Here is a 27042-nt window from a genome sequence, read left to right as displayed (position 1 = left end):
CGATCTGAAACATGATCATAAGATAGCATTAGTGTCCTAGATATTTAAAGTTTATGGTCTATGTACTGAAGTCTTGGTTGGTTTGTATTAGGAAGTGAGATTATTTTGTTATGGATTTGTAATGTTAAAAGTAATGTCTCTATCAAAGCAAATATTTTTTATCTAGCCAACTCATTAAATCATTCATTTAATCATTCAGTCAGATACTATTTCTTAAACGTTTTAAGAAAAAAATAATGCCCATAGTTACACGAATGACACAAACACAATATTTTATGTTTTACATAACTCTTATACACATTTAGTGCACCAATATAGACCTCGACTATGTGCTTAATTGTCAAGGTCATTGAATGGAGATTCTGGACACATTCTGTGTCAAGGCTAAAAATGATGCCTGGTACTATGAACTTTCATCTTGGATAATAAAGCTGACATAATTAAAAATTTTCTCTATTAACTGTTTATATTTTTTATTAAATGTATCAATCTCTGATATACATCAGCGTTAGGCGCAATCTTTAACTGGAAATAGAAAAAATTTGGCCTGTGCTCCCTGATGCTTCATCACCGAGACACTAATGATGGATTTTTTTTGTTTTTTTGTTACCTCTTAGAAGACCTGTTTTAATTTTTTAATATTTTTATAATTTAATATTATATTCGTTTAGTATATTAAAACATGTATTTGTTGGCCTTGCCTGACATTCTCATTCAAACACATGGATAAAACTTCTCCGGCTAGAACGAAGACGCCAACGTCGCAGTCTTCTGAAGCAATAGAGAAAATGGTTGTAGATGCATCCGTCGCAGAGGAGACCCACTCTCTCATGAACGTCGACCACACAGGAATGCTAGTTGGCGGGACTCTTACGCGAAGTTCAAAAAATGTAAGCTAGGAACGACTTTGAAATAGTGTTCCTCGTTGAAATGCCATTAAGAATACTTTCAAATAATGTTGTTTTTGTGTTTTTTTGGTCTCTTGTAGTTACTGGCACCCATGCAAACTGATTTATGCGCACACTCGGAGCTTGTTGCTGCCATCAAGGGTTTGGCGACCTCCGTTGATGCTTTGGCAGCGAGGCTCGAACAAAGTGATGTTCGTGGAGGACGGATTGAACAATGCCTTGACTCACTGTGCAAAGTACTTGTTCGGATGGAGTCGAACGTGCCCGAAACATCTTCTGAGAAAGACATGGGCGAGAGCCAACAAGATATTCCATTTACAAACAAAGATATACTAGACGGAGATTTTGTTACTACGACCCCAAGAAGGATTGGGAAAATGTCAAGAATGGTTGACGGTTTGAACGCCGACATTCCCATTCCGATTTCCATTCCTGATGACGATGACGACGATCTAGTAGGTGAGAACTCCAGAGTAAAAAAAACCAAAGGTTTAGAGAATAACGTATTTTTGCTTCGCAAGTCATCAACGAAGGTATTTGGGTGCTTCCTCACATGCTCCTATTGCATAAGTTCATTTTTAGTATAGTATCGTGCTTTCATATTTTAATTTTTTTAAATTTTTATGAAATTTTGTGTCGTAAATTTGTTATAATATGAATTATTACTTTATTAAAAAAATCAAAATAATAAAATTCTACGATCTAAAATAATACTAAATAAAATAATAATAAGAGTATTACAAAATTTATAATATAAAAAAGAATGCTTAAAAAGAGTACTAAAATATGTTATTTTATATATTATATTTGATTTAAAATAATAAATATAATTAATAACATTTTTGCTTCGCAAGTCATCAACGAAAGTATTTAGGTGCTTCCTTACATTCTCCTATTGCATAAGTTCATTTTTAGTATAGTATCGTACTTTCATAATTTAATTTTTTTAAAAAATTTTATGAAATTTTGTGTCATAAATTTGTTATAATATGAATTATTACTTTATTAAAAAAACAAAATAATAAAATTCTATGATCTAAAATAATACTAAATAAAATAATAATAAGAGCACTACAAAATTTATAAGATTGAAAAGAATACTTAAAAAGAGTACTAAAATATGTTATTTTGTATGTTATATTTGATTTAAAATAATGAATATTATTTTATATTATGAAAATATTTAAAAATTTCTCAAATTTTATAGGTTATTTTTAATTTAAAAAATAAAAATTAATTTGTATTGAGAAAAATTTGGTTTAGTTTAATTAATTTAATTTAAATTATTAATAAATTTATTATATTTTATTTCACGCCTCTTCATTGGCGTTGATATTATTATGAATTGAGTTTAAGTATAATTCTATATTAATGGATTTTTTTAGATAAGTTAAGATTTGTGGAAGCTTGGGCCTGTTGTTCAGAGTATAACCATGCATGTTAGGGATTTACCGAGGTATATCAAAATAAAATATTCGGATCCCTAACACATTCCTCCAGAGTGGAGGATCCGACCACATTCGCTCTTTCGCCAACCTCTTTGACTGAACCCTTAACACGGGAGATCTCATTCCTAATTTTCTGGGTGACTTGCACAAACTGATCAGCATCGTTGGACGCTACCACACACAGCTCCCTACACAAGTCATTCAACATCCAATTACGACAATTGACCATTGAATCCCAACAAAATGGTCCTTTTTCCATGAATTCCCTAACTTTGGACCTGGCATCCTTTGACCACCTGCCCAGAACCAAAGTTGACGGTATCTCTGTGGCATCCATATGAACAAGGACCGCCACAATGTGATCACATGGAATACCCAATGACTCCATCCTCATGCATGAACACTTAAAGAAAGTTCCATTAGGATAATGTGAGACTTGCCACTCTCGCTGTGCATCTCCGGATCGTGAAAGTGTATAAATCTTACACATAGGTGTGTATGTGCAGGAGCGAACCTTCAACGTGCAAGCTCGTGAAAGCATTGGCCTGAACAATAGAAAAATTTCCCGTGTAAGTGAATTTGCAGCCGATCTCTCAAGAGCATGCAATGGTGTCTGCATTACCAAATCCCCAACAATAGATTGCAAATCAGTGTGTGCTTCCCGAGACCTCATCTGAGATATGCACCGAAAGAACTGCTCCACAAAGTCCTTCAAGTTATGTCTAGAGTGTACAAACTTGCCAAGCATAGAATGTAAACCTTCACACCTTGAGGTTGTTCGGAAGCCACCGAAAAAATGTCCGCGGATATATGCAGTGGCCCACATTGCTCTCTTGGCATAAAGATCACACACCCACTGATTAGTCTCGAGACCAAGTTCCGATACAACCTTCTGCCATCTTTCCTCAAACTCAGATACCTCATAGTCAAATAACATGCATTTTTTGAATTCAGATGTAAACACTGGATTGCTAATATTTGAAGTAGCATTCCTAATTAAATGCCAAGCACAGAGTCGATGATAAGCACCTGGAAATACAGTTTCAATGGCCTTCTTCATTGCACCGTGACCATCAGTTATAACACATCCAGGTGCCTTCCCTTTCATTGCTTCAAGAAACTGCTGAAGTAACCAAGTGTATGTTTCTTCCGTCTCGTTTGCAACTAGTGCTGCAGCAAATACAATTGTTTGATTATGATGGTTTACACCGGAAAAAACCACAAGTGGGCACATGTACTTATTCTTACGATATGTTGCATCAAATGCTAACACATCCCCAAAAAGATGGAAATCTAGCTGACTGCAATTGTCTGACCAAAACAGGTGAACCAATCGCCCATCTTTATCTGCCAAGTATCTTACAAACATTCCTGGGTTCCGCTCTGCCATTGATTCTAACAACTTAAGACACGATTTTGCATCCCCGCCAATGAGCTTTCTTTGTTTGTCTATTTGGTTGTACATATCTCTTTTCAAAAACGGAACATTTTCGTGGCCTCCTGCGGTTTGCACAAATGATGCATAAATTTGTGGAGTCCTAATGCCGACCTTAAGCATCATATTCATCTGATTAATAGCTGCCGCGTTCATCATCCTGTGTCCGGGAAGCATAAAAGTTAGTGTGTCCTCAAGCATTTTGTGATTATGAACTTCCTGAAAATAGATTATGATCCATCTTCCACTTTCCCTGTGTACATGTACACGCATCTCAGCCTCACAACCACATCTAGTCTCTGGCTTTGGTTCCCTTTTACGTTCTTCACAATCATTGTGCTTTCTAAATCCCTGCCTAAAGCAAACAAAGGACTGTTGTGTAACCTCGTTGTTCATGTTCCGCCGCGACCGGTACCTTCTTGCGGCAAACCCGTTCATCTTTGCATATAGGTTATAGAAAGCAAAAGCAACTTCCCGGTCTGCAAAATGTAACATTTTAATATGATCGGCCCTAATTTCTTTCAAATTCATACAACCCAGATCAGTCAGCCTATCAATTCCCCTTTCTTCCCAGTTGTCATAAAAACCATCACCGTATACATCATCGTCAATGCCTTCTGCACCTGACTCAGCCGAATGTCCCCCAACCCCCTCGAAATCATCTCCATCGCTCGCTGCATTCTCCTCGACGACCCCTTCTTCTTCGAATGGTGCATACATCGAATTGTTATAATACCTGTCCAGTTCTTTCTCTAATAACGACACCTGCAACGCATCACACATCACATAAAACAATGAAATAAATGTACTCTTGCATGTACTCCAACCACAATGATTTACTTCAATGTATAATTTAGAACTCCATATAATGTATACTATACAACTCCATTAAAAAATTCAAACAGAACAACTGCTTACCATTAGCTATCGATCATCACCATTAGCTAATGAACTACTTACCTTTGTGTAGCTCATACTTTTCTTTTTAATTTTCATTTTTAACTCAAACGTAAACTAATTACCAAAACAAAAATTACTAATATCTAATAACAATTCATAACAAGTCATAGGTAAAATGATTTAATTTGTACAAATAAAAAATATTTTTAATTATTAGACAAAAACAACTTCTTCACAATAATTTATAATTATTAGCTCAAAAAAATATTTTTAATTTTTTTTTATAAGGAAATGGGATACTAACCTTTCAAACAGTTCTCCTTGCAAAATGATAATTGCATTTCAAAGCCAAAGAATCTTAGGGTTTTTCCATGCTTCAAACGGTTCTCCTATTTATTGTTGCATAGCATATTACTTACTTGTTCTAATTGATCTCCAATAGAACATGCCTCAACTAGAAAATCATATAGACATATACAACAAAAACATTAAACGACTACTTTATTCTTCATTCTTTTAAAATAGCAAAAAATGGGGAACACAAACAAAATGTACTTACCATCAACAGTCGATCTTAAAGAATACAGATTTGTTGAAAATCTTCATAATGTTTATGCTTCAAAGTGTAGGTTCGCTTGTCTATGTTTCCATGGCGGTCACCGGCATTCCAGACTGAATGCATAACTACAGCTCTTTTCGGATAAAATTTTCTTAAACATTACCATCCGTTAAACATTTTTATTTTTCATATTTCACTTTTTTTTTTTCACTTTTCCTCATTGAAGGAGTTCCCTTTTTTGTTTTTTGTATGTTGATCAATTAAAAAAAAGATTTAACAAACATTCTTGCTAAATTACGAATTGGGCCGGCCCACATGATAAGTTCAATAAAACAATTCGGGCTGCCTTATGTACGGGGGTAGAGTCCAACTATTTATTAAATTTTATGGGTCATCTTTAGAAATACTATGTTGTGCCTTTTTCAAAATCTGAATCTTTTAGAGGTCAAACGCAATTTTATGATAAACCTGAAAACCCAGGTTAAAGTGTGTCAGATTATACGAGGCGTTCCATTAGCCTCATTTGGACAGGCGCGGGCTAAAACTCACCCTCAAAAAGACACTTGTTTGGATAAAGGAAAAATTGGTGTAAATGTCTAGAGATAATTGTTATTTATAATTCTAAAATTCAATATTTCATTGTCATTTAATAGCATTTAAAAATAGAGGATGTATGTATTAAAATTTGTTTTGGTAAATTTATTTTAAAAAGTATAAATATTTTATTTTACATTTAATAAATTAAAAAAATTATATATTTATATTTATTATTTTTAAAAATTATAGATATTTTTAAAAGCAATTAAAAATTTTTTTAAATTGATTTATAATTATTAAAATTATAAGTCAAATATAACATCATATATTAATAAATATCTAAATCTAATTTTATATTATGTTTATAATGATATTTTTAATTTTAAAATATATTTTACCAAACATAATTATTATTGTTTATATTTATTAAAAGTTATTTTTAATTTGACTTTTTAAATATAAATATAATAATTTTTTAAAAGTTATATTTCAAATGATAGTTTTGATAAACTATTTTTGAAAAGTTAAAATTTTATTAAATCAAATTTTAAATATTAATTATGTTATATGTACATTAAAAATTAATTATCTAATCAATCACGTTAAAATATAATTTACATATTAAAAATACGTTAAATAACACATGTGTTTATATATACAAATTATAAATACATAATAATTAATTTGATGACTGATTTTATGTATACATATAATATTTTTTATTAGATAAATACATCATTAAAATTTAAAAAACAATAAAAATATAATTTCAATGAATAGTAAAAATTAAATTATTTTTAATTAATATTAATTAAGATAATTGACAAAAAAATTAAAATATGTAATAAGTTACTAATGTAATTACTGTTTTAGGAAGTATGTAGTTTGTAAGTATTTCGCAAAGAAAAATATTAGAAAATTATCAAAATTTATTATTTTTAGTTCTTAGTTAATTATTAATATTTAATAGTATGAGATAAATTATATTATTAGATCACTAAACTAAAAAAATTAAATTAATAGTCAAAAATAATAAATTTTGATGATTTTTTTAATATATTTTTTCAAAAATATAAATATATATCCTAATCTTGGCTAAACAAAATTAAAAATCACTGATACTGAAACTTATTAAAATGTTAATAATTAAAATTGAATGTGGAATGGAAGCTCCAAAATAATGATGCTTTCGGTGCGAGGGGAAAGGGAAGTTGGTCGCGTCACGAGCTAACAGATGTATTAGGTGTTAGGGTTCGTGATTACAAACTGTATAACTCTAACTATCTCTCAACTTTTTCTTGCAACACTATTAGATAACTGATGTATGCTGCGTGTTCCGGTTTTCTAAAATATTATTTATTTATTTATTTGTATTTAATTTTAATATAAAATAATTTTATACATATATATATATATAAATTATTTTTAATATGAAAATGAAGATGGTGTTTTGGTTAAATATTGATATTTAAATTGTGTTGCACCACACCCCCCATGTGTTGGTCAATACGCTGCCACGTGTCCAACACGCCTCCCACATGTTGGCCAGGATGCTGACACGTATCTAACACGCCCCCATGTATTGCACCACGCTCTCCATGTGTTGACTTTTCACCTACAAAATCTACCCATCTGTAATTATACCAAATAATTCCATTTTCCAAAAAAACACAAATATTTTTTCTATATACAAAAAAATCAGCCATATATATATATATATATATATATATATATATATATATATATATATTTAATTACGTAATATCACATTATTAAAAATAATTATTTTTTATATTAACTACATGAATAATTATCTAAAAAAATAAATATAATTATATGATTATATACAATATTTTATATTATTGGTGTATTAAAATTAAATCCTATTTATTGAGAGGTGAATTCTGCCATCTCATCCAATCCAAAATTCATGTCCACCTTCTTGTTTTCACTGTTGAAGTAAATTCAGTCGAAGACCCACGTATCATGCCACAATTTTTCTGAATTGAAATCATGTTTTACCCACTGGGCTGTCAAAATGAAGGGATTTCTTTTATTTAAACAAAATAAATATTTATTTAGTAAAATAACTCGGACAAAAAAAATTTATAGATTTATAATTTAACTGTATATCATACCTGCAAAAAAAAAAAAGAAAGCAAAATGAATATTGTTTGCATATTACAATAAAAATGTCGAATATCATTAAAAAATATTCGATGGTATTTACTTTGTCGGTAATGAGTTATCGTCGACGGTAATTATTGTCGGATTCTGTGACAGATTATTTGTCTAAAAAATTATTTGGTTATCGAAAATTTTTTCGACAATAGTATTGGCGTCACAATATCTTATTTCCTGCATTATTATCGTCAGATTATATTTTCGGTAAATTCGACGGTAATGTCAATTTTTAAAAAAAAAATTTGTGACGCAATTTTTTTAATTTTATTTTTTAATTAAATATATTTTTCACACCATTAGTGGTCAAATTATAAATAATAGAAACTAATTACGTAAATGTTCAAATAAATTTAAAGTCACATAAATCAAATATAATGAAACAATAAAAAACAAAGACCTAATGACTAAAGATCTTAGTAGTCGTCGTCATTTCCGTGGTCCTGCTGAGGCGGCAGAAAAGGCGGCGATGTTTGTGTCCCACCAGCAGTGTCGCTGCTACTGGTGCACATTTGAACCTTAGTACATCCTCCAGCATCTGTTGCAACCGCATACCAATTCGATAGTCGTATATCTTCCTCTAGATGAGGGCATCGTGCTCCTTGTCCCATATAAAGTTCACATGCACAATTTTTTTTTTAAAATTAGTTAATCAAAATATATCGTATTAAACAAAATAGAAGATATAAACTAGCTAATAAACTAGCCATGGATGGTCGTATATCAGCTTGATGACGTTGGTCATCTCTTGAGTACGAGCATTGTTGTTTGGAGTAAACCTATCAATAATTCACAAACAAACCAATATGGCAATCCAAATTAAAACTTCTGAAGCAAATAATCATAATATATAGAGATTTTTTAGAAATTTTGGCAGAATTTTCATCTATAACTGAAATGCGTCACAAATTCTATCCATCAACAATTAACTTAAATAACACCAATTTTCAGCAATCAATGAATAACAGTCAATAATTAAGAAGCAACATCCATAAATCCACTAAACTAGAATCAATAATCAATAATCAAGAAGCAATAATCAGGATATATCAAACACTTTCGGCAGTTTAAACCTACAACTCTAAATCCACTAAAACTAGAATCAATAGTCAAACATCACTAATCACAAATTATCAAACACTTTCAGCATATAAAAGACATAAAGTAGTACTTACGCCGTTCCGCCATCAGGCCAAATGGTCATTCGTACAATAGAAGGTGGTGGAGGGTCATCAGCTGGCTGGCTTCTGTGAGAGGATTCCAGCATCGCGGTGTCTTTCGCTGAAGGCAGCAGTGTCTCCGTAGACTCAGGGACAAAGTTGAGGTTAGGAATCGTAATGAACGGCTGTTTCAATGCACCTGCAACCTGTGACGTCACCGGGATAGTCGGAGTAGAGGGTGATGATCTAGAATTTCCAAGGGTATCGGCAAAATCCCTCCTCTACCACGACTACTAGACTGATCCGCAACACTTCTACTTGCCGTCATATATGCAAAGAGCATACCAATTTAAAAATGTGCTAAATATATTCATAACATCATTCAAAAAGCTTAATCAAAATAAACTACGTTAAACTTAGTTAAAGAAATGCATTATCCGTTGAAATCAAATAAAACAAAAGAAGTAAGTACACATTTCAACTTCACAAACATTTAGCAATATGCCTATTTGAATAGAATAACCTAAATTATGTGAAATATATACATTCAAGCTTGCGCATCACCAATTTACTAAATTCAATTCCAATTCAAAATCAACAGCACAACAATAATATCAGAGCATTACAGCATTAGAACTCACATAAGTCTAATAACCTAATCTAATCTTATCTTAACCACATAATTTACTAAACAGAAAAATTATTTCTAACTAAATCATAATACTAATTAATAACTAAAACCTAAATTAATCATAAATTTAACGAAAATAAAAACAGAAATTTATTTATCAAGAAATGCAGACATAGAGGTGGACGAAATAATGTTGGTGGTAGTCGTCACTATTGGTGGCGGCTGGCAAAAGTGGATGACAACGAGAGGGAGAGAAGTTGCCGGAGAGCATGCGACGGCAGGGTTGACGCGTGGCGGGGATGACAGAGCAGCGGGGAGCGATAAGGTTAGAGAAAGAATGGAAGAACAAATTGGGAGATATATATATATATATATATATATATATATATATATATATATATATATATTGAAAAGGCGGCGGCGGGGCTCACGGCAGCTAGACGGCAGGGCTGCTGGTGCGGCGAGGAGGGAGAGGGCTAGAGAGAGAATGGAAGAAGAAATGGTAGAGAGGGAGAGAGGTTCAAAATGAAGGAGGAGAACATTTGTGTTTCGAATTTAGGGAAAGTTACAGTTAGATTTACAGTCGAAATTTATCTGACGGTAAACCATTACCGGTCACCAAAACGCAGTGTTTCACTAAATGAGTTTATCGGTAGATTTTTTCAACAATAAATCTGATCCTACATTACGAGCCTATTTTTTTGTTTTCCTTCCAATTATTACTGGTAAATTTACCGTCGAAAATGTAAATTCACCGATAATAATTTAACCTGATGAATTCGATATTGTTATCGCTAATAAATTTGTCACTATTTTGCGATGCTAAATTCAACGTATTCAGTATTTTTCTTCTAGTGACAATTTATACCAAATAGAAAAGAAAAATGAATTTACTTTATTCTGATGGAGACTATGAAAATCAGGAATTGTGTCGTTAGTTTTTTTATTTCCATGCCTGCAAAAATGATATGGTAAATGTTATAAATATCGTAAGTCTTGCTTATGTATATGCATTAGAATTTCATTTGTTTTCTTAGCTTGTTTCAGAGTGGGTGAAAGGTATATAGAATAGAGTTATTCTATTTGTTTGAGACTGAGAACAAGGTACAAAGTTGGCAGAAAATCAAAGAAGTGGAAAGATTAATCAAAAAATGACATACAATACTGATTGCACCGAATGAAAGTAAACACATCATGAGTCATCTGAACAAAAAGGTTAGTATTGTACAATTTTTAATATTTTATTTATTATTATAAAATATTTAATATTTATCTTTATATTTTATTAATATATGTTTATGTTTATATTTATATTTCATTAAATATTAGGGATAGAAAAATAATTCTTAGAATGTTATTATATATGCAAGTAAATTTTTTTTACTTTATTACATTAGATTGAAAAATATAACTGTATAGTTATAAAGATAAAAATTTAGCCATTATATACCTGCATTAAGAATATACTAATGATAAGAATAGTGTCATTATATTCTTGTTTATAGTATTTGTGTAATTTATTTAATTTTCAATAAAATCGGAGGATTCTATTTCTCAGAAAAATTTTGGATTTGGTTGAGGGACACCGGATGCATTTTTCTTCTATTTAAAAAAAAAGTGAATTTTTTATATTTTGTGCATAACAAAACTTAGGAAATATTTTAAGTATACCGGAAGTACTGGTGCTCCAGTTGTTTTAACTGTTGATTTAAATTATAAAAAATATATATAATATATATTAATTGAAATCAACGGTTAAAATAATTGGTGTACCGATACTCTCCGGTACACTTGAAATGTTTTCCAAAACTTATACCTTTGATAACCTACTATTATTTCCATTAGTTGAGAAGTGACGTCCTGAGACGTACATTTTTCACATGTTGTAAGGTGAATGCGCAATCATTCTTCAAGGCGTCATATTTCATCTCGGCCTAGGCTTGGATGGAGAGCAAGTTGGAAGAGACATATTTGTTCTAAAAAAAATTTTGATACAGTAATTTTTTCAATAAATTATTAAATATCCAATAGAATAAATATAAACTAATTAATAAATTATTTAAATTTAAAGTATAATTTATTATGAAACTAAGTAAATAATTGAGTTAAGTATTTTTTTCGTCCCTAAGGTTTGGAGTCAAAATCAAAATCGTCACCGACCTTTTTTTTTATTAAAATCATCCTCAACGTTCAAAAACATTATAAAATTATCCTTTTCTTAATTTTTTGACTAAAATACCCTTGCCCTCAAATTCTTCTTCATCTTCTACCTTCGTTTAACTCATCACTCTTCACCCCTCAATTTTCCAATTTCAGAAACTCTTCAATTTCACCAAACCGTCCCTTCATTTCCCTTTCCACAACAACCACAGCTCGCTCTCCCACCACGCCACTCACCTCCGCCCCCCAGCCGCCGTCGCCGTATCGGAGAACATTGAGGAGCTCAGCATCAAGATCTCCGGTCTCACCCTATCCCTCTCTCTTTCTTTCTCTATCATTTTTCTAAGCTCGCAGCCACCGCCAAGGTCCGTCAACTCTGTCGCGCTTGTTGTCGTCGCTGAAGACTGCGGCCTCTGATGGTACGATTTCAATAACAACGTCTCGAAAAAAGCTGAAACTCAGACCCATACTTTCCCTTCAAACTTGGCCCTTCTCTCTCTCGTCGTTCCATTCTCCTCAGTTCGACAACGACAACGATGGTCTTGCTCGTCACCAATATCGTCTTGCTCAACCTCTTCTCCTTCTTCGATTCCCTTCTCTCTTTCTCCCCTTTTGTTTTTTATTCTCTCTGTCTGCTTCTTCAAAGGCACACGCATTAGGCAACAAATCCGGTTGCTTCTAGGAGGACTCGGCGAGAGTAAAGTCATTAGCTTTAGTGCTCCATGAGTGACAGAAAGTGGGTGTTGGGTATTCTGAGATTTCTTTTAAGGGGAAGTGCTCCATTGGCTTTTAGTGACTTTTGTGTTTTGTTGTTGCTTAGGAAAATATTGTACTTTTGGTTTGTCTTGGTACAAAGTACAAAAAAAAATACTTTGTTTTGTGGTTTGTTGTTGTTGCAGTAGCTCTATGTTTTGTTATTTCTTGGATTTCAACTAAATCTCTGCTCTATTTTTCCTGCCTTTTACTTGATTTTCTGAATTTTAATTTGTTCTTCATTCTTTTATTTTTTTTAATTTTCTTTCTTCTGTATCATTTTTCTTTGATTTACTTTCTCTTTGTTTTTGTTGTTGGAATTTTGGGCAGAATTAAGGTTAGACTTGTGATGATTTTATCGTAGTATGAGAAGAAAAGACCAAGGCAGTGGTGTGATGGAGGTGGAAGGAGTGTTGAGGGTGGGAAGTAAATGGTAGAGGAAGAAAATAAAAGGAGGAGTGATGATTAGATTTTTGACGGTTTAGAATTTCACTAATGAAATCTCGTTGTAAAGTATAGTTCTAAACCAAACAATAATCCTTTCATACAAAAAGTTGTTTGTCACTAGTACAAACCCCTAAAATCTATAAACCGAAATATTCAAATCTCGGGTCGTTCTCCCTAGGAATTACAATAAAGTGTCTTGTTATTGGTTGTGAGTTATTTTGGGGTTTTGATAAGAAGCATGAAAGATAAATGGCAAGAAAGTAAACTAAGGCCTAAAAAGGCTCTTGGCAAGTTATGAGAATTAGAAGTCCTATCCTAGTTATCCTCCTCAATTGTGATGAGAATTGTTCATGGCTACCACTTAGTTAACCTCTAACCATAGAGGAAAGTCAAGTGGATGAATCAATTTGATTCCTCAAGTCCTAATCAACTCCTAAAGGAAAGACTAGCTTTAGAGGCATTCAAATCAATTAGCAACTTCTAATTATCAATCAACAAGGGAATTAGATAACTCAAGAGTCACTAATTACTCTACCTAGGCCAAGAGGAACAAAACCTACACTAAAATCCAACCAAGCATTTCATCAAACACTTGGAAGGCATAAAAGGGAAACATAGTAAATCAACAACAAGAATAGAATCTAACAACAATTATTGAAAGGAACTAACAACAACAATCAAGGAAATCACAATTATCATGAATTACCTCAAATTGCATTATTGAAAGAAACAAAGAAACAACAATCTATCCAAAACAAAATGAAGAATTACAATTATTAAAGCACATAACTAGAAAGAGGAAGAGGAGAAGATTAAGAATTGGTAAATGAAAAGTGAATCAAAGCATGAATTAAACCTAGATCTAAGAGGGAGATTAACCTAAACCTAATCCTAATTCTAGAGAGAAGTGAGAGATTCTCTCTCTAAAACTAACTCTAAAACTAAACTATGACTAATTGGTAACTACTCCTCATAATGTCTTCCCCCTAAACCTTCATCTTTTTATTCCTTTCTCCTAGCAATTGGCGCCAAAAATGGGTTCAGAAACCCTCTCAAATCGCCAGGCATGTGTTGCATTAATGAGGTCATGTGCCACCATCGGCGCGTGCGCGTCCCTGGCCGATTCTGCAATGTGCGCGCGAGCGCCTTGTGCGCGTGCGCGTGCTTGGCCGAGATCAATTCTCTTGTCTTTTGTGCTTCTCTCCATTTGCATGCTTCCTTCCTTGCTCCTTTGATCCATGCCTAGCCTATTTCAATCCTGGAATTACTAGCAAACACATCAAGGCATCTTATGGAATCAAAGAGAAATTAGAATTCATCAAAATAAGGCTTAAAAAGCATGTTTTTTACACTTAAGCATAAATATGGGAGAGATAACAAAACCATGCTAATTCATAGGCTAAATGTGAGAAAAGGTTATCAAAACACTCTAAATTCAATACAAGATAAACCCTAAAAATGGGGTTTATCAAGGAGACACTGCGATTTCGATTTTCTTCCCTTGCTCTCTTTTTCTCTTCTTTATTCTTCTTTTTTTCTTTTTTTTTTAATTTTTGAAGAACATATACATGAGTTTTTTTTAATTTATGTTGTTGCTAATTTTGTGATTGTTGCTAACTGTTGTTGAATTGTTGATTTATTTTGTGATTATTGCTGTTACTGGATTGTTGATTTATTTTATGGTTAAGAGTTAGTGATAAGAGAGAGTAGGAGTCCGGGAGAAAGAGAGAAAGAGAGAGGTTCAGTGATGATGAATAGGGGGTTTGGGAGTTAGCAGTGAGGGAAAGGTTTTTTTTAAGGGCAAAATCATCTAAAAAATATTGTTTATGAATAAAAGGATGATTTTATAACGTTTTGTAACGTTGAAGATGATTTTAATAAGAAAAAAAGGTTAAAGATGATTTTGATCGATTTTGACCCAAGATCTTAGAGACGAAAAAAATACCTAACCCTAAATAATTCTAAATATTATTTTTAATATATAAATAAAAAATTATGCAAATAAGAACAAAAACTATTATTGAAAATTAAAAGACAATTTAAAAATTATTGATCACAATATTTAACATATGCGACACATATAATGAAAGTTATAATATTCATACTAGGCTTTGAATATGATATATACAGTCATATATAATGATTTAGACTGAACTATCTATAACTTTATATATGTAAACATCATTTTATTATTAAATTGACCAACTTTGTTGAAATATGCGCTAGTTAACTTTATTGACTTGATGTCACTCTTCGTAGTTTTTTATCGTGTAAATTTTGTGAGTATTTTTGCATAAAGATAATAATAAAAAATTATTATTTTTTAAACATTAAGAATGTTACTTGTTTAGTATCTAAAAATTCATTCATATATCAAGTATTATTATAAAACTACTACAAAAGAGATTAAGAGACTCCAAATTTTAATTACAATTCTATAATACTAGTTGTTCCGAAGATTACCTAAAATTGAGTTATTTTTGGGCTTGAATGTGAGGTCTAGACTTTTTTTAGAGCAGCGTCCGATTTCTACTAGTGTCGAGGTGCCACCGTCTGGGTTCCTCATGAGGAGGTGGAGGATGGTACATATAAGGGACTCCGATGCTTAAGTTAGCAAGGATTTAAGCAAGTTTTTATTAGATTGGGTCCTGAATATACCTGGGGTTGTCAGTATATTTTATAGCAGAAAAGATAACCACTTTTTAGAGTAGTTTCACCTTTAATGGTAGATAACTGATTCCTTTTTTCTAAAGAAGTTGAGATCTCCCTTCTAGATAAGTGGGAGATATCTTAGGAGTTAGTTACTTATTCGCATAAGTAGAGTTGAACTGTCATTGTCACGCCCGACCTTTATGAGGTCGGATAGGTGTAGTAGTTGAATCTCTTAAGTGGACTTCTATTCGTTTTGGGCCTGGCTATATCTTTGGGTCTGGGTATGGACAGTGCCATTGCTGAAGTTCGAACCTTTTTTAAGTCAGACTTGAGCATTTATAGATCGAACTACCTTTTGTGGATCACATCAGCTCGGGCAACTCGCCTTTCTTGGTGCTAGGTCGGGACGTGTTTTAAATTCGGTACGTTACGTCTTTTCGTATTACTACACACGTTACTTTTATGGCTACCTTGAAAACTGCGCACGTCATTAACGAGGAGGTGTGAAATGCCTTTTTTGCTCCTAATGTGTTATAAATACTAAAAACCCTTTTTTTTTCTTTTTTTTTTCTTTTTTCTTCTGAACCATTTCATCTTCGTTTTCTCTTAAGGCTCTTTGTAATCCCCTTTCCTTCTTCAAAATTTCTTTATCTTGGATTTTTGTTTGGAAGTTTTTGTTTGTTTGCTGGAGGTTTTGGATTGTATGCGTTCTTGTTGTTGTTGTGCATCGAGTCCGTTTCATATTTTCTCAAGGTTGGTTCCTTTGATCTTTTGAACTTCTCTTTGCGTTTTGAATGATGTGCCTCTACTTTGTTTTTTATTTTTTTTGCCAATAGTTCTTTGTATGCTTGATAATTCTGTGTTATGAAAATCGATTGTGAAAAGTTGCTTCTTTCTTTTGTTGTTGTTGTGAACCTGACTATGGGGATCTTATTCTGTGTTATCCCAAATGGTGCCATTTTTTATTGAAGATGGCGCCATTTTTATATTTTCAAAATGTAGTATTTGTTGTGTGTGTAAACGGTTGTAAGAATTGTGACATTATTGGTTGATGTCGACCCGACCTCTTTTGAATGTGTAAATGTTTATGTTGTTATCCTTGTCCTGCCGACTTGTAGTGATGATCTTCTTTCATTGTATTGTAGGTATAGCTTTTATGTTTTGGTCAGTTATTCACAACATACATGTCCTCTAAAGTTCTATCCGACTTGATCTGGGTAGATGTATTCGTTTTTACTCCTATCCCTGTTATTGATAAAGATTACGTCGAGACTTTTTATAGGCACCATAGGTTGTGTGAGAGTCGAGACGATGAACGTTTGTATGAGATCTCAATTGCCGATCCTGAAGAGAGAGTTTGTTTTTCCCGACTTAGTAACTCAGAACGCCATTTCATATATGTGTATGAGTATTTTTTTTCACGAAATTAGGGGCAAGCCTTCTTTTTACCGACTTTGAATCCGATATTCTTAGGGGCCTGTAAGGTTGCTCCTTCCCGGCTTCATTCTAATTCTTGGAGTTTCCTAAATATTTATCAACTCCTCTGTCGTGAACTCGACGTCCCTCATTCTCTTAAAGTTTTCTTTTACCTTTTTGTTCTCATTAAACCTTTTAGTTCGAAGAAGCAGGGCTGGATCTCCTTCCGAGCTATTCAGGAGAGGAAGGTCTTCGACATTTTTTATGATTCTTTTCATGATTTTAAAAATTACTTATTCAAGATCCGTTCTGTTGTGGGTGTCTAATCTTTCTTTCTGAATGAAAGAGATGAGCGTATTTTTAGCTTGTATTGGGAGGAGAACCTTGTAGCTGTTAAGTACGGCTTGGATGACTTGGATGAGGTTGAGGAGAGTGTAGTTGTCTTATTTCAGGAGTTTTGGGGCCGAGCTCCTTATTTGGATACCAAAAAATACTTAGAAAATCCAATCCAAATCCAAGCCAAGCTAGGTAGCGTTCTTTCCATTTTTTAGATATAATTTTGCTGATTGATTTGTTAGCTAATATTGTTCGACTTTGATATCATGCAAAAAAGATGGCTCCTAATTCGGCTGCTATGAAAACTCTTTGTTCATCTAGAAAGAATGTTGTTGCCCGAACTATCCAACTAAAGGCAGTTGGCGAATAAGGCGATATCCCTTCTCCCTCCAAGTCGGACTCAGGTACCTCTGCCTCCCTGAGAGTTACTCCTGATCCAACTCCTCCTCTTCTTACCCCTTCCTTCTAACCCTGATAATCAAGCAATTCTCTCCGCACCTCCTCTTCCTGAGACTAACCCTAAAAAATGTAAGACTTCTAAGTCAGAAAGTGTTTATAAATCGGGCTTTGATGGTATTGAATTTTGTGAAAAATACATCCTTTTGCTTAGTTTTGTTAGGATGGATGATGTTTTCATGAAGAACCATCTTCAGGTACTCATCCGAGGTGGAATTCGGACGGTCGGGGTGTGTACTGCTTTGTTGAAGGAATTGGAGAAGACTTCTCTTTACGTAACTCGGCACACTTTGGCTGACCTTCAAGCTAAAGTTGTATTTTTTAGGGAGTCTAAAAAGGAGTTGGAGGGTGAGAAGGAGACCCTTGTGTCCGACCTTGCCAAGGCTCGGGAGAGGGTAAAGTAGTCCGAAGCCGCTTGTGCCATGGTGGAGGGCCTGAAGAAGAAAGCGTACGAGAGCTATACCATAGTCTTTGGGGGAGAAGTTGGATTTAGTGAATGAGATCACCAAAACAAAGGAGAGGTATGCAGATTTGGAGGAAACCATAGCTTAGGGAATGGACAAGCTGGTAAAATGCTTGAAGGCCTAATTTCGAGTTGTAGCTCCCGAGGTAGACCTCTCTTTAATTAGCCCAGACAATATTATGGTGAATGGGAAGGTTTTCTTGCGCTGGAAGATGAGAAGGACACTTCTATGCCTGACCCGAAGGCTTCTGAAGGCCAAGCTGAGGGAGCCTCTCGGATGGATGATGATTCTATTCCTTCTGAGCCAGAAATTCTCCTAACCTCCTCCGCGCAACCCGAAGACGTGATCATGACCTCCAGCGAACTCATCCTACCTTCTTAGTTTTTTAATTTCAAAGTATTTGGCTGGCCCGGCTTGTTGGTCTTTATGAACAATTTGGTTTTTGTAATAGTTATAGTTGGAACGATTTTCCTTTTTATTTTGTTGTTCTTGAAAAATTTTCCCCACTTTTTTGATATGGGACAATTTAGCATGGACGAATATTGTTTTTATATGGCCTTGTGTAGCTGTTTCCTTAGCTTTTTGTAACTAAAAACCTAATTCACTTGATAGCTTTTGGTGATAATTTTGTTAAGTTACTAAAGATTTCGGTTGAAGTAAATCGGTCCTTCAATGATCTTTTTGTAAGATCGGGATTATGTACTTCCCATAGTTTTATTCCGACTTTAAATATTCAGTTTTAACAAGTTACTTTTGTGATTCATTTTAGATCCAACTCTCTTTTCGAATGAGGTCAGACCACGATCTGCTTAGATAACTTCTTACACTAATTTGTACCACGTCACTTTATCTTGCCAACCATCTAGGTCGGGTAATGATTTTCGCAGTTTTTCGAGCCTAAATTAGTGTGTCTGAATGAAAAACTTTACGAGAAAATGAATTATCATTAATAAGAAAAAATTATTTACATGAGCTTTGTTACTAAGAGTTTTTCATTAACCCTTAGCCCTTGATATGGTGCCTCATTAAAACCCCCTTCAGAAAAAAATCCTTCTTGGGAGAAAATCATGAAATCGGAAAAAAGAGTACACCAAGTAGTAAGGTGCACTTTCTAACTGTAGTAGCACTTTAAGTTACATACGTGCCACAACCTTGGAAGCTCATTCTCCTTCAAGTCGGATACTTTGTAATAACATTTTTCTAGGACCTTAATGATCTTATAAAGTCCTTTTCAGTTTGCAGTCGGCTTTTCTTCACCCGACTTCTATGTTTCGATGTCATTTCGGATTAATATGAGGTCATTCGTAGTGAAACTTTTTTTAACGACCTTCTTGTTGTACTTTAAAATCATTCTTTGCTTCAAGGCTCCTTCCTTTATCCGAGCTTGTTCTCGGACTTCTGGGAAGAGGTCAAGTTCTTCCTTTTGAGCTCGAATGTTTCCTACCTCATCGTAGAATTTAACCCTTTGATATTCTTCATTGACTTCTATAGGTATCATGAACTCTATGCCATAAGCAAGTCGGAAAGGAGGTTTCCCTATTTTTGAGTGTGGGATTGTTTGATATGCCCACAAGATTTGAGAAAACTCGTCTGTCCATGCTCCTTTTGCATGTTGTAGTTGGCATTTTAACCTAGCCAACACAACTTTATTCACAGATTCTGCTTGTCTGTTGGCTTATGAATGTTTTACCAGTGTGAACTGGTGCTTAATCTTGAGCTTTGCCACCAAACTTCTGAAGGCTGAATCGGTAAACTGAGTTTCATTGTCTGTGGTAATGGAATGTGGAACTCCAAATCAGGTGACAATGTTCTTGTAGAAGAACCTATGACTTTTTTGAGCTGTGATGGTTGCCAAAAGTTCTTCCTCAATCTACTTAGTGAAATAATCAATTTCCACTATGAGATACTTTACTTGTTCGGGGCCTGTGGGAATCACCCCAGGAGGTTTAAGCCCCATTTTGTAAATGATCAAGGTGAAGTGATGCTGAACGTGAGGTCCAGATCTTCTTTTGGGCAGCGTCCGACTTCTACTGGTACTGAGGTACCGCCATCCGAGTTCTTCGTAAGGAGGTGGGGGTGGTAACTGCAAGGGACTCCGATACTTAAGTTAGTAAGGGTTTAAGCATATTTTTAGTAGATTGGGTTCTGAATATACCTAAGGTTGTCAGTGTATTTTATAATGGAAAAGATAACCATATTTTAGAGTAGTTTCATCTTTAATGGTGGATAATTGTTCCCTTTTTCTAAGAAAGTTGTTGAGATCTCCCTTCTAGATAAGTAGGAGATATCTTAAGAATTAATTACTTATTCACATAAGGAGAGTTGAATTGTCATCGTCACACCTGACCTCTATGAAGTCGGGTAGACATAGTAGCTAAATCTCTTGACTGAGCTTCTATTCGTTTTGAGTCTGACTATATCTTTAAACCATGATATGAACACTAGTAATATATTACTAATTTATAGAGTTACTTTTTTAAAATCATATTACAAATTTAGTAATTGTATTTCAAGTTTTACTAGTATTCTTTATCTTTAATTGCATATTTATTTCAACCTTTAAAAATTGACAAAGAATTATTTATTTGGTTTCATAAAAAAATTATATTTTAAATTTGAATAATTTATTAATTAATTTATATTTATTTTACTGGACATTTAATAATTTATTGAAAAATTAATGTAGTGAACATTATAACAATAAAAAATTAATTTTAAAAAATTATTATATCAAAATTTTTTTTAGAATAAATAAATCCTAACAAATAAACTCCTAACTAATTTGATTTTAAAATAACATTATTTTGTCAGAATAAATAAGAACAAATAAATTTTTGACCAATTTAAATTTAGAGACAAATAGGTCTCTAACTAATTTAAAAATAAGGTATTTATTTTTTATATTTTAATTTAATATATATATGATTTTATTTATTTATTTATTTATATATAATTTTCAAAATTGCATATTTTAATAAACGTCGAATCGTTTCAATTTAACCAAATTTCTTTAAATTAGTTTATAATTGGACTTGGATCTTGAAAATAAGAAGAGAGTAAAATTCACATAAGATGTGAGTCTAGCTAAATTTAGTACTAATAAGCAATAATTATTTATTTATTTATATATACTAATATATTTATATTTATTGAAGTCCATTAATACTTTTTCTTTCTTTATTTATTTAGCATTTTTTTATTTTTAATTATTAAAATCCAAATGATCCATAAAAATAACATATTTAAATAATTCAGTGGGAGTTAGACCTTCTGAATCAGTTACATGAGATTATGAGACCTGTCAGGATAGTAAATAATTGAGAGGATAGAGTTGTGTGGAAATTTGATAGACTTGGTATATTTTCGACTAACTCCTTTGTGCAAGTGCTACAAGAATGAATGCTCTCGGAGGATGTCATTAGCTACAGTTTCACAAAGACCATCTGAAAAGGTCTAGTTCTGCCAAGAGTAGAGTTGTTTGCTTGGTTTGTCCTGGTAGGCAGGGTGAATACCAAGAAACGACTGAGTCGGTTTGGGATTATCAGCCAGGACGATACGAGTTGTATTTTATGCACTAAGGATATAGAGCAGGTCGATCACTTGTTTCTTGGTTGTGAATTTGCTTGGCAGGTGTGGAGTGCTTGGGTATCTGTCTTTGGCCGGCCCTGGGCGTTTCCGAGGGTGATGAATGACCATTTTCTAAGTTGGATAGATGAGCCGCGTGGAAAAGAGGCTCAAAAGCAACGTTTGAGGTGCTTCTGTGTGATCATCTGGCACATTTGGTTAGAGAGGAATAGGATAATATTTCAGAATCAAATCAAAGGCGTAGAAGATATTATCCACACAACCATGTTCAACTGCAACGAGTGAAGTGGTGTCCCGTCTTAGTGTTGTTAATGGTTATGCCGGAGATGACACATGGATCTTCTTTCTGTGGTTGTTAGTACTCTTTAAAGTTGTTTCTTTTTGTGTTGTTTCACGCTATTTACTCTACCTAGTATGTTGAGCTCTTTAGTATTTAAAAAAAAAAAAAAACACACATTTAATGAACACAAATATTTAAGCTCATCATTATAGATACACTCTTAACTAATACACATTCACAATTACAATCATGGCTATATAAAATTTATTTTTGACTTATAGAAGACTATCTAGTAGTTTCTTATGTTCAAGTGAAATGGACGGCTAAGCATTTAAAATTATCAAGATGATTAAAAGAAAATCATAATATGTTTCTTATGTTCAATCCTACCATAATAAGAGGGTTCTATACATAGAAATTCAGGAAAAAGACATTCGACCTACTCTGATAAAAATATGAACCGTGGATATAACGTGGAAATATGTTATCCAAGGAAACTGAATTATGTGGTATCTACTATCTAGAATTTTTGAATAAAATATTATATTATATTTTATTTTATTTTAATAACTCAGGATTAATTAAATATATAACTAATTAAGGTTACTTGTCATAAAACTTGTTCAATGTGGGCCATATAAGTGCCTAATCCATGTTAGTGGTGTGAATATCTTCTGCGTTACTAAAGACATAATCTTTTACTTTTTGATTAAATAAATAAATAAATAGAACACTAAAAATGATCAACAAATTTAAAAATTGGACATTAAGGATGTATTCGAAATTTTTTTTTTAGAAAAAAGAATGTAATAATTTTCAACTTTACTTTTAAATCAAATTCATAATTTAAAATTATATTTAACCTATGAAGTACGGACACTTTGTTGAGTTGTCGTGTTTCCGTGTTGGACACATTTTTTAAAGGATGCCATAGTATACAGTTACATACAATAGACATATTTTATATCTCTTAAAAAAGTTGAGACATAAATTTTTTATATTAGACACAAATATTTTATTCATTTTTATTTTTAACATTTTATGAATTCTTTATATTTATTTTCCTTCCTCCAACCGTTTTTTTTTTCATTCTCACCAACATGTTGTCTTTTGCTTCTCTCTCATGACAATTCTTTGTCTTTCTTCCTCTCTCCTTCCGTATTTAACCTATTTCATGTCATTTTTTTGCAAATCTAATCTTTCCTAAAAAAAAAAACATCACCACTCTATTGATGATGGAAAGAAAAAAATAATAATGACATTTTAATATAATTGTAATTTATATATTGTGTTATGTATTTTTTATTAAACAAACTAAAAAAAAAATTGTACACTTATACTGTTGTGGCATGTACATAGAGATCAATAAACAGGGATAGTAACAATAGCATATACATAGTGCAGGTGGTTATATGAAAGAAGAAAGAGATATGGGTAATTTTGGAATATTAATATTTTTGTAAGGGTATTTTGAATTTTTTAATTTTTAAGACTATAACTATAAGAATAAAATAAAAAATTAGACTTTTTGACTTATAAATGGAACAAATAATATGAGAATTAGATTTTTTATTAAAATTAAAATTATTTTTTGTTTGATTTAAAATTTAAAAGAAAATTTAATTCTCGAATGAATTTTGATTCTTAACTTTTTAAATTTGTTCTAAGAATATAAGAGTTGAAAGTTTTTAAATTTTTTTTAATTATTCAACAATTATTAAAAGATAGATAGGCATAATGTTCCACGAGTAGTTAGAGGAGTTTTTAAGAGGGAAACATGTGAATTTTGGGATTATGAAATTTTTTATTATTTTTATTCCTAAACTAGCTTTTTCACTTGAGATATTTTAGATTTATTAATTTGTGATATACAAGATAATAGTATAAATAATTACTTTTAATTATAAAAAAATTTAAATACTGACAAAACTAATCATAAAAAAATTAAATTAATATTTTATTCATAAAAAATGAGTGACAAAAAAATCTAATTGTTATTTTTTTTCATAAAATTCTACATCCCAATAAAATACTTAACTAAGTTTAACCAAGTTATTATAACAACTTTTTAAATCACGCGTCTCTTTCTCCTTCTCTTTATCCTTCTCCTTTTCCTTCTACTTTTACTTCTACATTTCTTTCTCTGTTTCCTCCTCCTCCTCCTCTAATATTGCGTCTTTTTCTTCTTCTTCTTTTTTTCATTATCGTCATCACCAATAACATTAATATTTTGTAAAAATCTTTATTAGTTCTGATTTTCTTTACTATCATCATTAAATAATTTCGGTTCATTTCTTAATTTATTTTGATTTATTTGTGTGTTAATTGAGGTTCACTTGATACTACTGATAAGTATTGATCAAATTTTTTATTCTTTAAGTAATTTCGGTTTATTTCTTAGTTTAATTTCGATTTATATCCATACTGTTCGGATATAAGTTCAGAAAATCTGGCTCTGTCCCAACGCATAAATCATTACACATCTATTAATCCTTATCCCTTCAGTTTGCCACGTCGAACACGATGTTAACAATTCGACTCCCACTTAATGGCAGGACTTTATTAATGCTAATCAAAATTATTTTAGACAAAAATATAACATTTTAAATATTAGAGACTAAAATAAAATTCACCTCTAACATAAAAGATCAATTTAGCACTTTACTTTTCATTTTTCGATCACTTATTCCAAACATATATTACTATTATTTCAGTAATCTTGACTTTCCTATTACTATTGTTCTGGTCTCTTAAAAAATTTGCCCCATCTATATAATTTGGTCCGCTTTATTTTATTTTTTTTTTTTATTTTAGAGTTGAAAAATATTACAGAGTTATATCTTTGATTCTAATAAGTAAAAAATAAAGGTATATAAGGAATTTTATATTTTATTAATATTTTTTATGTTTAATGTTAATAAAAATTAAATTAAAAAAATTACAATATAAAAATTTTACAAAATTATAAAAATCTGAACAATAATTAAACCTTTAATGTATATAAAAAAATAGAAAGAAGAATCAACTTCTTTTGCTTCATTTCCATTACAAGGAGGAGACACATTTGAGTACTTGCAATGGCTTCATTAACATTTATGGAATTGAAAAGATATGTTTGGAGAATAATAACACCAACACAATTCCACGTGACGATGCCTCATGCTAATGGTTATGGACCCGTACTCACACGTTTCGATCTCAAGATTTTTCACTAATTTTAGGTCTAATTTTATTTAATTAAATTAAAGGAAATGGTGGCCATGTGGAATTTCATAACGTCCAACTTCTTTTTTTTTTATATTAATTCTTTAAACATATACCAACTTGCATAAGTTTTTCTATGCAGGTGTAGAAATGTAGAATTTTAATAAGTTTGTTTACTAGTTTATAATTTTATGCTATATATTGATTAATTATATATAAAGCACTCTATCAACTTGATGTTTAAAATAACTAACATAATTACTAAAAAGGTAATTTACAGGTATTGCAAATAATGTTTAACTTATAATTTTAATGTAATTTTCTGTATCTACAATCAAGACACAAGTTAATAAAAGAGTTAAGTATAATATTGGTGTATAGACTAAATTTTTTTTTTATTCTTAATCTTTTTTTTGCATACAAAATTGTCTTTAAAATTTAATTTTATTTTAAAAATCGTCATTCTTATCTTAGGGACTAAAATAACGACAGAAGCAGAAGTAAAGATAGATCATGGATAGCTCCTTCTTCTATTTTTCTTTTTCTTCTTCTTCTATTTTTCTTTTTCTTCTTCTTCTTCTATTTCTCTTATTTTTTCTATTTTATAATATTTTTTGTTATGGATACTTTGGTCTAAAATTTTAATATTTAAGTAAAAAGAACGATTTTAAAATTTAGTTTTAGACTTTAGAAATAATCTTATATTTTAGGACTAAAATCGTACTTAACCCTAAATAAAACTAATATTATATATATATATATATATATATATATATTGATTTAGTAGTTAGAAAATTTTTTAATAAAATCTTGATCAACTATCAATTTGATAAGATTTTTAATTTTAATAAGCATTTAATAATAAATTCTAATTCATTAGCTAAATAATGAAATTAATTAATTTCAATGATTGTAGGCGTCCCAAAAGGACAGAGAAAATCAAAGGTTGAAAAGAAAGAAAAAGATGAGTTAAGTGAAGAAGCAAAAGGAATGAACATAGTGGGATGTGTATGTGTGCACATAAAACCTGTTATTATTATGATGACATTATTATAATGAGATGAAGAATAATGAAGATGCGTATGAATCGCAAAAAAGTTGGTCGAAAGTAAGTAAAGTCAGAATTAGAACTTAACAAGTGTCTAAAATCTGTTGAAAGTAAGGGAAAAAGTTAAGCCATTTAAGCAATTAACATATGGTTGTTTTCATGAATTGACATAGCTAACTAGGTTAGTTCATCAATGGAACCATACCTGCCACACCTAAAATGAAATTATTATTATTATTATTATTATTATTATTATTATTATTATACACTGAGAATGAATTCAAATTAAAAGTTATAAATTTTTGTAGTTATGTTTTTTTTTATCATTTTTTATAGTTAAATTATTTTGTTAATTTTTATAATTTCTCCAAATTTTTAATTAAGTTTTTACATTTTTAGTTAGACTCATTTATCAACGTTAAATGAAAAACTTAAATTTGTTGAATAGAAAACTCTTTAGTTATGTTGCTGTTGATTTTGTG

At 31.6% G+C, this 27042-nt stretch overlaps 1 protein-coding gene across 1 annotated transcript; it reads right to left on the bottom strand.

The window, feature by feature from the left end:
* Window positions 1–2369: 2369 nt before the first annotated feature.
* LOC112798316 (protein FAR1-RELATED SEQUENCE 5-like) lies at window positions 2370–5373 on the bottom strand. Its single transcript, XM_025841585.1, has 3 exons — window positions 5277–5373; window positions 5111–5145; window positions 2370–4556 (listed from the first exon to the last, which is right to left on the bottom strand). Exons 1-3 carry the CDS (start codon window positions 5371–5373, stop codon window positions 2370–2372), a joined length of 2319 nt encoding a protein of 772 aa, XP_025697370.1.
* Between the last annotated feature and the right edge of the window lie 21669 nt (window positions 5374–27042).

The sequence above is a fragment of the Arachis hypogaea genome, chromosome 4 (genome assembly GCF_003086295.3).
Source record: "Arachis hypogaea cultivar Tifrunner chromosome 4, arahy.Tifrunner.gnm2.J5K5, whole genome shotgun sequence".
Classification (NCBI taxonomy): Eukaryota; Viridiplantae; Streptophyta; class Magnoliopsida; order Fabales; family Fabaceae; genus Arachis; species Arachis hypogaea.
Note: the sequence above shows the minus strand (reverse complement) of the source record. Positions and strands in the feature narration are given on the sequence as shown.

What these genes read in the sequence shown, in the direction of transcription:
- LOC112798316 (XM_025841585.1), bottom strand. Translation starts at nt 5,373, where the DNA reads ATGCATTCAGTCTGGAATGCCGGTGACCGCCATGGAAACATAGACAAG. An exon ending in TGAAGATTTTCAACAAATCT is followed by an intron (nt 5,146 to 5,276) that starts GTATTCTTTAAG and finishes ATGATTTTCTAG; the next exon opens with TTGAGGCATGTTCTATTGGA. An exon ending in TTGGAGATCAATTAGAACAA is followed by an intron (nt 4,557 to 5,110) that starts GTAAGTAATATG and finishes GATGCGTTGCAG; the next exon opens with GTGTCGTTATTAGAGAAAGA.